This window comes from Plectrocnemia conspersa, unplaced genomic scaffold (genome assembly GCF_051122295.1).
Source record: "Plectrocnemia conspersa isolate PC_06_02 unplaced genomic scaffold, ASM5112229v1 ptg000012l, whole genome shotgun sequence".
NCBI classification, from domain to species: domain Eukaryota; kingdom Metazoa; phylum Arthropoda; class Insecta; order Trichoptera; family Polycentropodidae; genus Plectrocnemia; species Plectrocnemia conspersa.
The window spans coordinates 7,432,735-7,447,790 of record NW_028277176.1 but is presented as its reverse complement, the minus strand read 5'-3'; the positions used below and the strand labels follow the sequence as shown (position 1 = coordinate 7,447,790).

General features: G+C 27.7%; 1 protein-coding gene across 1 annotated transcript in view; it reads left to right on the top strand.

The window, feature by feature from the left end:
• ko (Stork-head domain-containing protein knockout) overlaps positions 1-15,056 on the top strand; it is a 160,105-nt gene that overhangs the window by 123,064 nt on the left and 21,985 nt on the right. The window contains exon 4 of the mRNA XM_088200178.1: positions 9,856-10,051. Within this exon, the coding sequence (XP_088056304.1) occupies positions 9,856-10,051 (196 nt within the window). The remainder of the gene's footprint in view (positions 1-9,855; positions 10,052-15,056) is intronic.

Here is a 15,056-nt window from a genome sequence, read left to right as displayed (position 1 = left end):
AAAGCATTTTTATTTATTCACTAATCTAACTAATCTTAAAATTCATACTCTTTTTATAATCGATTAACTTTTAAGCTTTCAGTAAAATAGTAAAACCTCAAGAAAATATAAATTAAAAAATGGTTCAAGCTTTTTTAAAAAGTGATATTAAAGAATATTTCTAAAATTGGCTGAAATTATTTGTATCATATTTCAAGGCACAATTTTTCCTAATATATAATTTTACAGCTGAACTTATGATTTCTGGATATTTTAGGCAAGCTTCTTTAAAAGCTTTTAAGATCTAAAATAATATCAGATCTAGGTCTGGATACAGTAAAAGCTAGTCTAAAACCGTGTTTTCTATATTTTAAAACCAATACTAATAAAATGTCATTAAAAAGTTTTAACCATTAAGCCTTGCATGTAAATACGATTTCTTTACTTCTGCTATGTATCCTCAGTTAATATCTATAATAATATGATAAGAGTCACAAAAAAGTTATCTTAATCTCAAACTTGAATTAAACCCACCATATGACTTTTATACAATCTTTAAGTGACCAGTCAGTTTTACAGTCTATTTTTTTTTTTTTTATGAAAATAATGCTTTATGTGAAACTTTACAGTCCTTCTAAATCCAAATTTCAGAACAGATAACTTTTTCAATCATTACCTATTTATTTCCCACCAGTAAAAGACACTCTTTTTTTACACCTACTATATTATATATAAATTATATAAATGTAATTATTACTTATTACCGCAAAATATTTAAAAAATACTCAACTTGACTATTAGTAATTATACTTAATTATTGATAATTTTTATAAACAATAAAAATGAATTTCTGTTTTATCAAAATATAATTTTGAGATTCAATATTAGCTATAAAATTAACATAAATTTCAATAATTAACTTTAATTGTAATAATGTTCCATTTTTGATACAGAAACTATCTTTAACTTGTTTTTACTTAATTTTAAGATTCACGCGTGTAGAAAATCCTTGCAAATAGTTTAAAAAAAATTATCGCATAATAATTTGTAATTATTCAAATTTTGTCTATCAAAAAATATACTTCAACTAATTTGTACTTTATTTTAAAGTTCATAAAAAAATATTTTTTGTTGCAAATTCTTGCAAATGATAGAAGAAGAATTTACAGTGTATATTTATCTGCAATTATTGAGATTTAGACTACCAAAAAAATTTAAAATCTGCCTATTTTTAAAATTTAATTTGTGCTTTACTGATGGAACAAAGTTCAAAATATGCTATAAAACACTATAAAATTAACAAATACCTCAATAAATAACTTAAATATTTCATTGTAATAATGTTTCACTTTGATACAGTATCAAAATTAAAACTTTTTTTAAATCAACGTAATTTTCAAACTTACTTTAACTAATTTCGTAATTTGTTTTAAAGTTCTTTAGTGTAGAAAGTCCTTGTAAAGGATTGAGAATTTTTTATCGCAAACTCATCAATGATTATTTAAATTTTGACTACCAAAAAACTTACTTAAACAAATTTATTCTTGTTTAAAAGTTCAGTCCATCAGTGTCTTGAAAATCTTTGTAAATGTTCAAAGAGTTTGTATTTCATACTCATCTGCAATTATACTGATTTTGCCTAGAAATAAAACGATAAATCTGCCTATTTCTTAAAATTAATTTGCACTAAATTGCTGGGGAAAAGTTTAATAAAATAAATAAAAAACATAAGTAATTAGCTCAATCATTTCAGTTTAATAATGTTTCATTTCTGATAAAGGCTCAAAATTAAAACTTTTCAAGGTCAACGCAATTTGCAGATTATTTTCACTATTTTTTTTTATTTTTTAACGAAAAATTTTCTTATTTTTAAAATGTAATTTGAGCTTTATTGATAAAAAAAAGTTCAAGAAACGTCTGTTCAAAATTTTATGTAAGCAAAAAGTATAATAGATTAAATAAAAAAAAAAAAATTTTTCATTTTAAATTTGAAGAGTTAATATACTACATATTAACTCTTCCAATTTAAATTTGAAGAGTCTATATACAAATACTTTAATATACATGTGAGATTAGTTGATTAATAATTAAAATATATTTACTTTTAAATCCAAACCAATATAACATAAGTAAAAGTAAGATAATTTAAAAAAAATGCTTTAGCTCACCTGAAATCTGTGTTTAATGTAATTTAATAATTAAATAAAGGATTTTGGTGCAATTTTGATTATATGATATTTTATTATGGCATATTATTAAAAATCATTTTTGATAATTTCCTTCGGTTTTCTTAACCCTTGTTCTGAAGATGCTTTTCATATATTTTTTTGACAGCTTGTCGTAAATAAATATTTATCTAATTCAGATCTTATTTATCTAAATCGCGGTTTTTCGGCATGGAAAATATGTTTATATAACATTTAAAATAAATTATTACTAATAAATCAATAAATTCCTACTCCCTGCTTAAAACATGTTGTTTAATCTATGCACTTAGTAATAAATTATACAATGTTTTAAACGACCATGGTTCTGTATATAATAAAATAGTTTAATGATTCACAATTTACAAACTGACCATTATTGCATAGTTAACTGAATTTTTAACCGAGATTTATTATCATGGTACTACTCAAACGTCAAAAACAGCTTGCGCTGGCAGTGTACGGGCGTGATTCTCGTTGCATTGTCATAAATCACCATCGTTATTTTTTTTGTTTAAAACAAAAAATCAATAAACCATACACAAATACTTGAACAACGTTACGCACGTAGAATCACGTAAATAAAAACACGTACATGACCGACGTCAATTAATATCGTGTAACTATTACATTGTGTTCGTGACCCGCCCGCTGTATTAAAGACACATAACTCATTCAAACCGCTGCAAAAATATTGCATAATGCACGTTTTAACCTTTGGAATTAAAAACAGAATCATCGTGCAAATGTCGAACGCTTATCGTTCATGTCGAATGCCCTATATACATGTATCCAAGTGTCGCGAATAAAAAAATATGTATAATGAAATATATTTACATACCCCTTTCATTGTATATTTTAAAGATACTATATAAGCACAAATCATTTTAATCTCTTAAAAACATATTAAAACACTCGAATAAATGAGTTACATTTTTTTTTATATAATATATATATATATATATATATAATACAATATTTTTGAAAAAAAATGGAAATTTTGTTTTCTTACATTTATTATACAATTTGTTCCCTCAATCTTCATGTGTCCAGTCTCGGTATAATGCGACCCATTCTAGCCTTATTTCAAAAGTCATTGTTTTACAGAGCATTTACTCACATTTTTTAATTTTCTTCTTCAATCTCGATGCAGTCTTAATCTATATGTATTTTCGGATTTTTTAAATGTGACATAATTTTACTTATATTGTTTTAATTAAATCCTTGTGAAGCAAAAAAAATATATTTGCTTTATGCCCTTCACTTAAATAAAAGTTTTTATGTATTCGTGAAATCTTGTAAATAAAAATTAAATAACGGCAAATGAAAACACGAAGCACATAACTTCACAGGAAGGTTGCTTTCTCTAGATTGAACAAGAAGATCGTTTTTTAATTTATTTAATCAGTCATAAAAATGCGACAAATTTACTGTTTAATATTAAAATACTGTTAAGATTGCACACTTAAGAAGAATTATGCAACATTATAAAGGTTCTTACTGTTAACGCTAAACCTGAATATATTATATAAAGGTTGAAAAAATGTTTTTGAATTTATGTACATCGTAACGATGTGATTTTTATTGCGTTGGCTATTCTCTACTTTGTAACTTATGTACGGTTAATTATCGTTATATTTATAAAATTATTAATATGTATGTATTTAGAAATGAGTGGCATTTAAAATGTTAGCAAATAACTGATCCAAGTAGAATGAGTTAAAATCTATTAAACTAACACCTTGCAAAGCTTTTAAAGAAATGATTTAATGTATATGTTAAATTCTACTAGCGAAAATATAATTTTATAAATTAATAATAAATTATATGCTGCTCTAATTTGTATATGATACACAATTCGACAGTTGCGAAACGTTCATTTACCATTTAAAATTAAAGTTATAAAACTAACTATTGTTTTAAAATGTTCATTAAGTTGGGTTTGGGTTAATTTATTTTAAATATTGTAGTACATGAAACCCCCCAATAGCGTATAGCGTTACCCCGTATAGCGTAGCTTTTGTTACTGTTTCTCCCTTGACTTCGCTAGACGATTCTGTGACCGGCGAAACTGTACTTTGTCGATCGAAGTAATAACAATTCAGATCATGTGAAAATACGCGTACTATTTGTGAATAGCAGTGAAATTATATTTTTACAAGTGAAAATAAAGCTTCACTAACAATATTCATTCATTATAATATACTTATTCTATTAAATGTAATAAACAATACTTTTGCTGCTGCACAATAAAAAAGTTTGAGAATCCTGAATAATATATTGAATATGGACATTAATGTTACATTTATAGATGAAATTTGAATAAGTTGTAAAATAAAAGTATGTTTGAAAATTTTTCAATATCCCACTACATTATTTTTCATACAATCCCTTATTCTTTATTGCAGATTAATGACATACTTACATAAAAAATATTATATATGTATTAAGTTTGGAAAGTTTTTGAACAACCCACGTATATACGTATGTGCGTAAATGTATATAACTCATTTATTTATTACCGCTCAATTTCGGGAATAGTGCACCACTTGCCGTTAAGTATTTTTACACCCGTATCTTGAAGACCCTCTGTGTCCAGCTGCTTGTATATAAACAGGGGTGACCAACTCTAAACGAATTTTATTTGTATCGTAAACATACGAATGAATCATATAATACGTGTATTCATGCTTCGAGTTTTTTTTTTAATTAAAAAAAAAAAAATTTCAAAACACACAGAATAATTTTATTTTATTTTATTATATGGCAATTAAGTGGTTTTCTAACCCCTATAATTTAGGGTTTTACCAAAAAAAAAGCAAGGGAGACGGATGCTGTTGTCACCGTATTGATTTATTCCTGGAGTATGAGTAACTGGAGTCAGTTCCGGTGTTTAACTCTTGAGGGGAGAAAACTCTTATACGTATATATTACTTATGTTGTACTTTCTTTTTAATTACCAGAACTTAGTTTCACTTCAACGACTCGCTTAATGACTTTGAAAATTAATACATCACCGCGAGGATGTTTTATTTTGTCATAAATTAACTGTGATCGTAAAATGAGATACATTCGTAAAACTTTAATACACACTTTACTTAAAATATACATAATAAAATTTTGACATAGCGTAAAGATTTATTTATATTTTTACAAAAGAGTCAATTTTTTAAATATCGATAGCCATAAGTGCTATTTTTGATTATCTTCCCACTTTTATGACACAAATGTTATGAAAATCTCACAACTTTATCTACGTGGATCAACCGTTTAATCTGGAATATCTTATACTATATTTATATAACCGCAAATATATGTTCTCCAATTTAAAGTTTAAGGAATAGATACGTTTATAATAAATCTGATGCAGCAACAAGGTATAAACTTTTTCTTATCTGGAATCGCAAAACTTTCGAACCATTTTTTTCTTTGCAATGTCCCATAGAAAGCACTGAAGTGATCATAACGAAACGGCTGTCGTTATGCGCCGTTAAATTGGAGCTAAAAGCGCACTTTAAAACAAATATGGTCGCGGATTATTGACTGAAAACCGCCGTAGGTTCGGTTATGCAGAAATTATTCGCTCGTTTTGCTCTCGGCTACCGGGAAATCAGCGTCGGATATCTAAACACGGCCATTAAGGCGTTTATCCATTTAGTATGATTCTTTTATTGGTCCATTGTCTTGCAAGGTACAGTACCTGTTCTAATACACGTGCTTCGGGAAACGATTGATTTCATAAGCTCGTATAACAGAAGAATTGAATGAAGCAGAACATACTCATTACAAGTTATATTTTTTTCTATTTAAATACCCTGAGACCCTTCTTAAATGTTATTAACAAGCTTATACCCAATGGATATGATGATACAAAAATGGCCTAATCCGTTTATTCTGTACAAAAAGAGATACTGTTGTTGAAATTCATTGTTTTGGCAATGACGTTATAAACGAAAAAACGATGTGGTTAATTTAAGTCGAAGTTTTTTAAATATAACAACACAGAATTGCATTGAGCTGCAGAAACATTTTAAAAACGAGCCGCGAGCGCAGCCTGGGCTAAAAAAAATAACTGCTTCATAATTATGGCAATTTATCTTTAAATCTAATTTTAAGAAGTCATAGAATGTAGTTTAATAAAAAAAAACAATTTATATGTTCTTCTAATTGATATCGATATAACTTTTTATATAATTTATTAAGTTAGATAGAGTTTTACACAAATATTAACTAAAAATTACTGAGTTTTAAAGTAATAGACTGTCATAGGCTAGACCAGGGTTTCCCAAACTTTTTCAGCGATGGAACACTTGGCAAATCTGAAAATTTTGGCGGAACACTTAGCTTTTTTTTTAGGTTGGGTAATTCATAATAGTATAAATAAAAATAAAAAATGTTATTAAAGAAATGTTATTAAATTTATTTAATAAACATAAAAATGCAGATAAATAAAACTCTTAATGACTCTGATGATTTTGGGTTCTTAAATTACAATTTTTTTTATATCAGGCACAATATTGGTCAGTTGTATTCTCATATCTGCCGTGGCATCGAGTCTATTTCTGTATTTTGTTTTTGTTGCAATATATTTAAAAATCCCACTTCGCATAAATACGTCGTGGAATATGGAAATAAACAAACCAGAGCTTGTTTTGACACATTGGGGAACTCTTCAGTCAGACTCGCCCAGAATCATTTAATGGTTGATCTTTATATTTTTGTTTCAAATCAGACTCATTAATTAAATTACCTAAATTCTTATAATCCCTTGCACTTAAGCCCACTGGTTTAACTGTCTCGGAAAATGGATTCCGAACCCAGGAATCGTCCTTACTAGTTTTCGAAAAATATTCCGAAAGAGTTATTTTCAAGTTATATAGGTGTTCTAAAAATACTTGTAAAACTTTTTTATCAACTTGACAATTTAATTCATTTAAACATTCATCCAACACATTCAACCGATAAAATCCAAAATTGTAATATTTTTCAAAAGATTCAAGTTTATCCCTCATATTAAAAATTGTAATACTTTTTCCTTATAATGATAAGTTAACATCATTGCACTTTGTAAAAATATCCGCCAGATATGCAAGATGTATCAACCAGGAAGGATTTGTTAAGAATTTGATAAAATGATGTTGCAAATTATTCTGTGCCTTCAAGAAGACTAATAATTCATTTCGAAGTTCATAAAGTCTTAATAGTGCTTTTCCTCTGGATACCCATCTCATTTCAGTATATAATAAAAGTGCTTTATGTTCACTACCCATTTCATCGCACAAAATTTTAAATAATCTGGATTGAAGTGGTCTAGATTTTACATAATTTATCATTTTCACAGCTTCTTCAAAACATTTTTTAAATTTGTGGATTTTTTTTTAGTCAACAGTGCATGCCTATGCAAAATACAGTGACTGCTAGTAGCTCTTGTAGCTACTTTCAGGATACGTGATACAATACCTATCATTTTTCCTACCATTGCACGAGCACCATCTGTACAAATATCAATACACTTTTCCCAGCCTATCTCTTGTTTTGTAATGTAATCATTAATACAGTTGAATATATCATCTCCTGTAGTTTTTCCATGTAGATATGCACACGTAAATAAATCTTCTTCAATACTTTTATCATATGTGTAACGAACAAATACCAATAGCACAGCTAGTTCTGCGACATCTGTAGATTCATCCATTTACAATGCATATTCACTGCAAAATCCAAGTCGACGAATTAACTTAAGTAGAAATATCTTTAATGCGTCGTGAAACATTTCATTTTCAGTTTTAGCCATTGTAATCATTTGAAATTTGGACTTTTCTAGTGAGTCACGTTGTCTCTTAAAAAACTGCATGTCTTTTTTTTGTAATCAGAGTGTGTCGTTTCGAAGTGCCTGCGAAGTTTAGCTGGAGCCAAAGAACTGTTTGCGAGTATTTTTTGACATAAAACACACATTGCATCAGGAGCATCTGAATTGCCAATATACGTAAATCCAAAATTTAACAAACTAACATTGTACTTCCATTTTAGTCTGTTCATAGATGACACTTGTTCTTTAATATTCGAATTTGAAGAAATCACAGTTTTTGGATTATTTTCTTCTTCGATGTAGACGTATCAGTAAAAGTATTTGGCCTTTCTTTCGTCAAATTTCCTGTTTTCAACCAAAGATCCATGGGTAGTTTTTGAATAATATGTAAATTCTTTAATATTTTTTTAGTCAAAATGTAAAAAAATCTGTAGCAATCAGATTAAATTAATGTACAAGAAAATCGATTCATTTTTATGCAAACTTTATTTAACTCATTTACATTTCCAAAAGTATACACCCAATCCTGTTTTAACGCAATAAATTAGTTTTAGGAATTAGCACGTAGAATACAAACGCGTGAAAAATTATCCGCAGTAACCTTTTGTAAATTTGACAGATTGGATCCCAAGATTGAAAAATCTTGTATGAAAATCACGTACAAGTGAAGACATTCGTGGCACCAAAAAAATTGCATAAAAGTGACATCACATAAATAAAATTCTCATAACAAGCACTAATATCGTGTGATTAATTAACAAAAAAAATATTGTTTAAATTCTGTCAAATTTTAAAGTTAAAAAAATACAACACTGACATATGAAACTTTTCCCTCCAGAATTTATACACATCAATGTTAATTATTAAACACATATTTTCAAGTTTCTTTATCAGATTTATGAACAATTTTTATGTATTAGCAAGACTAACAATATTTTTAATCTACTCCAATTGTGAAATATCTATTTAGTAATCCGCGGTAACATAGTTTGGGAAACCATGGACTAGACATAAGTTTCCCTGTACCGCCATAGCTATAATTACACTATTGATTCAATAGTCTTAAATCATGATTTAACTCCTGACTAATTACTGATGATTACCTAACTCTTAATTGATTTAAAAATTTAAGAATAGTGTTACTCGACTGCCAAACCCCGAATATTATTTTTAATTGAATGTATTTCTATCATTTTTTCAATTTAGACGTCAATGATTCATGGGATTTCTATAGATCGATATTTTTACAATTTCTGACTTTCAGTATGGTATTGGGAAATTGACAGGCCCTAATTTAATTTCAATTGGTATTGTGTAAATAAATTTAGTTGTGCTGTTACAGTCAACAAATGGATTAATTGCACTTAAATAACAGTAAAACCAACGTCTTATTAAAACGAACAGTGGTATAATAAAAAGATAGTATTTTCACTCCAAAATTTCATTCATATTTATATCAGGAGTTTTATGGGAATACAGCGGCGTGCTCGTCGCGTTAACACACAATGAGAAAAAGAGGAAAGCACCGTGCGAACAAAATCTTCAGAGTTGCCATTGTGACATGCCGAGGCATTATTACGATTCAAAAAATAACCGTAAACCAGGTGAATGGAACGGGAGAGGTTCTTCTTTGATAACAATTTCTTTCATAGAAACGCTTTTTCATTATATGCTTTACCAGACCATACAATATGCAATAAAGCGATTAAATCATAAATATGAGCGATTGAATTAATCAGGAAATTAATTGAATTTATATACTGTATTTATTACATAATACAAGGAAATCCTTTCTGATCGTTTGTGTGGGTTTTCAATTATATTTTTATGTGCTGTGTTATAATTTGTTTTTAACGATTTCAGGGTTTTTTATCGGCTAATTCGCAATGCTGGTGGGTTGGCTCTCTCGGCGCAGCTTGCAGGGCCCTCAGATACGCTGGATACGTAGCTCCGGGGCTCCTGCTCGTAGCTGGTGACCCTTGTGCCTTAGAAGTAGTCAGGAGCGCTTATTCAAGAAGTGTCCTCAAACCTCCGCCGAGCTATCTCATCTGCGGTCTAGGTATGTACCACCGAAACTATCAACGACATTTTATTTTCCCGTGCCTTTCGTCTAAATTACTTTTGTATTACAACTAAAATTTTCTTTAAAAAACTGAAAGCTTTATAAAGACTGTTTTTATCCAATTCTCAATACTGATCGCGTGATTATAGTTATTATAGCCTTCTAATATTTAATCGAAGCAACGTTATGCTTGTAAAGTAGGTTTAAAATGGCCGTGTAAAATCCTAATCGTTTAGTTTATTTTGTGCGAAAGGAGAAACTGCTTCTAAAATGGCTATCCATATATATATTATATAATATACGGTTATTCTCGTGTTGGGTGACGAAAAGCATCATTTATCGATTCATTATATGTTTCTCTGTATATGGTGACTATTAGACTTTCCAAATATCCGTTAAATTTAACTATACGAATATCGAATAGTTATTACATAAAATTATAAGACATCTAAAAATATAGTTTGAATAATGAATACAGATTATTTTATGTTATAATATCAATAATATCAAAAGTACTGAGACTATTTATTTTTATTTTAAAATAATAAATAAATAAGTGTTTTAAAATTTAAAGTGGTACGAAGTTTAATTTTTAATATACCTGCTATGGAAAAAACTACAATATACTTAAAATATATTATCATGATGAATTACATTAGACAGACTTAAATAAAAAATGTATAGTAATAATTTAAAAGAGATTTATTTAAATAACTCACAGATGAACAATAATACGAGTAATTTATATAAATTCGGCAATAAAAGAATGTTTATTTTTATTCAATATTTTGTTTGATGACTATTAGTTGTTATGGTTATGGCTAAATATAACAAGTTTTTAGATTTGGTCGGTTTATGCTTATTATAGAAATTTTTAATTATTTAACTACAAATATGAACGAATATTAATGATGAATTTGTTCGGTATTCGAATATTTGCATTAAATACTGACTTATCTTAATATAAATACCGAGATTTTAAATGAATAATAAGTCAATTACAATAAAATATTCCATAATAATTTTTAGACTTTTTCATGTAAACATTTACTTAATAGTACTATTTTAACATATGTTTAACTTGAGATCATAATCATAATTATTTATTTACTTTTTGTAATGCGACAAGTCAAAAAAACAGCACGTCAACATCGAGGCAGCAAACTCCTCAATGTGGACAACTTGAAAATACGACTAAACCTTTCGTACTAGATCTCAAATATTAGTAATTGTGTAGGATAGAACAATAGCCAATAAAAAAACCTAACATTATTAAAAAATAGAGTAAAATAATTGTTGGTCATGTGATAAGATCAGTTTTAATTATAAATAAATAAATTTTTAAAAATCCGTTTACTTAAAAAAACTTTAGCATCAAAACTTACTTTTGTTTGTATAAAATAATTTAATTAAATTATATTTAAAAATACTATTTTTAATCAATAAAATAAATATGCTGTGGCGACCGTTTGATCAAATCAAATGTAATAACGATGTTTTTCGGGACAACTTTAAATATCGATATTGCAATAAGACCTTTTTAAAAAAATATAAGGCGTGAGTTTTTTATTTAAAATTTGATTTTTGAAAATGTTTTACTTGGATTAATGTTTTAAACATTTATTATTGTCATATATACATATAATATTTATGTCTGAAAATTAAGTTTATCTTGACAAAACATACCAAAGCCTTGTGTAAATTATTATTATTGTTATATACTTTTATTAAACATACAACATTCAAATTTATATTATTTTAAAAGCTTAAAAAAAATATATTTGCTCTTCATTTTAATACATATTTTTTTATTTATATTTAAATGCACATTATTTACTACAATAGCTAGTCTTAATAAATGTGCTAAACAAACTTAAGGACTTTTTTTAATTGAATGATTTCTCTAAAGGAAGACTCTCGATCAAAAATCTCAATCTTAACAAATCACAATCGAGTGCTTTTCTACATCCGGACATCGGCAAAGGCGCCGGCCTTCGTATCTTTTGTCCGTTTCTCTTCATTGTATTGCTGCTTATCATCAATCTTTACACGGATGGGTCACAAATGGGTCATGATCGTCACATCTTCAGTCACCTTTTTAATTTCACCGCCTTGGATCTGCCTCTCAGTCAAACGGACATACACATGTGTGTTGTTCGACTTGCGCAAACGAAATCGACCTTTAAAAATACAAATTGCCAAAGTTTTACAAAACACATCACCTGTTCAATTCACGAATCAAAGCTAACATCCCTAATTACTGTGTCAATATTAAAACAATGGACATACTACTCACACAACGACATTTCCATACAAAAATCATGCGTTCGATTAATATAATGTAAATTTCCACATGCAAACACTTGTGTTATTTTACTGGCACGGTATCTTTGAAGAGCAAATATGCGTTTAACCGGTTACCTTGTGTGTGATGAATTGACATTATGCCGATGTATACATAATGAATTGATGACGCTAATAAGTAGTGACACTTGACATAAATATAGAATTCCCTAAGAGAAAAATATATTTGTAGTGAAATATTTTTGAGCTACAAATCAATTTATTAGGCAAGTTTTTAATGTCCATTTATATTATTTTACTATAATAATATAAATGTATATGTATATACATATGCACATAAATGTAGTGCAAATAAACATACATAAGACTACTATTTTAGGAGCAATCAAATTTTACATTTTAAAGTCGTACATTACAACAGCGTTTAGCCATTTTTTTACCATATTATCAAAATGTTTAAATATTATCAAAATGAGACATTCCAATGTAGTCCGTTTATAATTTAAACATATCGTAAAACTTAAATTACCATGAAATGAAAACCATAAGGACGATTTTTCTTGCATTTCACTTCAGTAAATAAATATGATATTTATTATATGATATTGCTTATAAACGCCACAGTACAAAATGCATTTAACAGCTTAATTCTAAAGAAAGATAAAATCTTTACTTTCTACATGACTTGAACGACCTTGCAATAAAGGTCATGCATTTTTATGGTTAATTTCCTTATCAGATATAGTTATTTATTTTATAAAAAAACTGACCTGATTTATAGCTTCCTGTTCAAATTAGTCTAAACATTATTGATTATGAAATTTTAATAAAAACCTTTAACATTTAACAATATATAATATATTTTTTAATTATAAATATAATTTGTATTTATTTAATATAAAGTATGCAATGATTCTTACTATAAGCGTTGAATAAATATAGCTATGATAAACATGAACTGCATTTGCAATTCTTAATCTATTGTACTTGTATAAGTACATCAAATGTCACTCTAACAATGAGATTGCAATATTTATTATTATTACATCAATTGACATTAAACGATCTTTTTATATTCAAAGACCCGGATCCTTCAATGTCTTAAAAACTATTTAAAAATAATAATATCCGCCTTAACGGTCATAAATTTGTACAATCTATCATTCCAAAAAAAACGAAATTTATAGCACTTTTCGCCTTGAATCTCATTTCACTCGAGATAAGCAACAAGTGTTAAAATAGCTCAAAGCCAAAAAGAGGTTATCGCACCTCCTCGTGTTACTAAAACACATCTAAACCGATATAGTTACAAAAAATGGCGCCGTACATGCAAAAAAATTATGTTATGCATTAAATTTTGTCTTTTTTGGTATCGCCTCAAGCGCCATAGTTTAACATTCTTAACTCGCAAACGAGACCAGGTTATTAAAAATTATGTAAAAATCACTGCTGTCAAACATCAAAGGTAGCTTTCGACCGATTCAGAGTTAATAAATCAAACTCGATTGGGAAATGTTAATCAAAGTGTACATACGGCTCGTAAGAAATTTGTTACCCTTTGGGCACTAATCAGTTTTGGCTTGTCATTGTTACTCAATGCTGTTATTATTTATTTTTTGTTGCGATTTTATCGACCTTATAACGTTCCGGGTCGGTTTAGGTCAGAGGTGGGAAACATTTTTATGATCGGGTGTAGACCTTGTAACATACAATCATAATATGTATTCTCAATTTTAAAATAGCTAATACATTAATCACAAAAAGAACAATTATATTTCTAGTTCCTAACACTAGCTCAAAAATCATTGTACCTACACTAAGAATTCATGTTTTATATTTATGCACTTCTTGCCATTGTTCTTGCTTTTTAAGACATGCTTTAGGAGTTTATAATAAAAATATATGATTGTCATTTACTTGTGCTCATCAATAAGGTTTGATAATAAAAAAATCGCTGATTGTTTTATTAGCTTATCTTTACTTTACAAATATATATTCATCTACAAATTTAAAACAAACATATAGCTCTATAATAATGTTTTATTTTATAAAATTAACAACATAGATATACCAGAATATCTATTTTTGAAGTCGATATGTATTTTCATATTTTTCAATTTTGCAGCTAGAGTACGCTCGGGATAAGGATTCCGGTTTGTTATTGTGCGCGTGAACTGTGTGGCTCAAAACAATTTCGCTCAGAATATTTAATTTTTTTTATTTTAAAAGAAAATATATGTTTATTTAACATACATACATCTGAGCTAAGTTGGAAATTTCAACGGACAATTAAAAATATATTATTTAATCGAAGAAACCAGACATTGATGTCATTAATTAAATATTTGCAAAATTCAAAATCCTTTACTAGTCAAAAAAATAATGAAGTCTTTAGCTATTCTTCAAAAACAAAAAGATATAAAATGAGGAAAGAAATTATTCGCAGATTGTTTAATGGCTCGACGATTCTACTAAATCACTAGAATCCATTGAATAAATTTAAAAATTATCATTGGCGCAACGATAAAAATAATAACTTTTTTAACCCTTACAGAGAATAGTGTAAAAAAACCAACAACGAACGGATTAATGGAAAAATAATTTAAATATTTTGATTCACGGGTAAGAGAACAAATAACTTACTTGATACCAATTAACCCAGATACGCCCAAGAAATTTTGTTCTCTTAAATTTTATT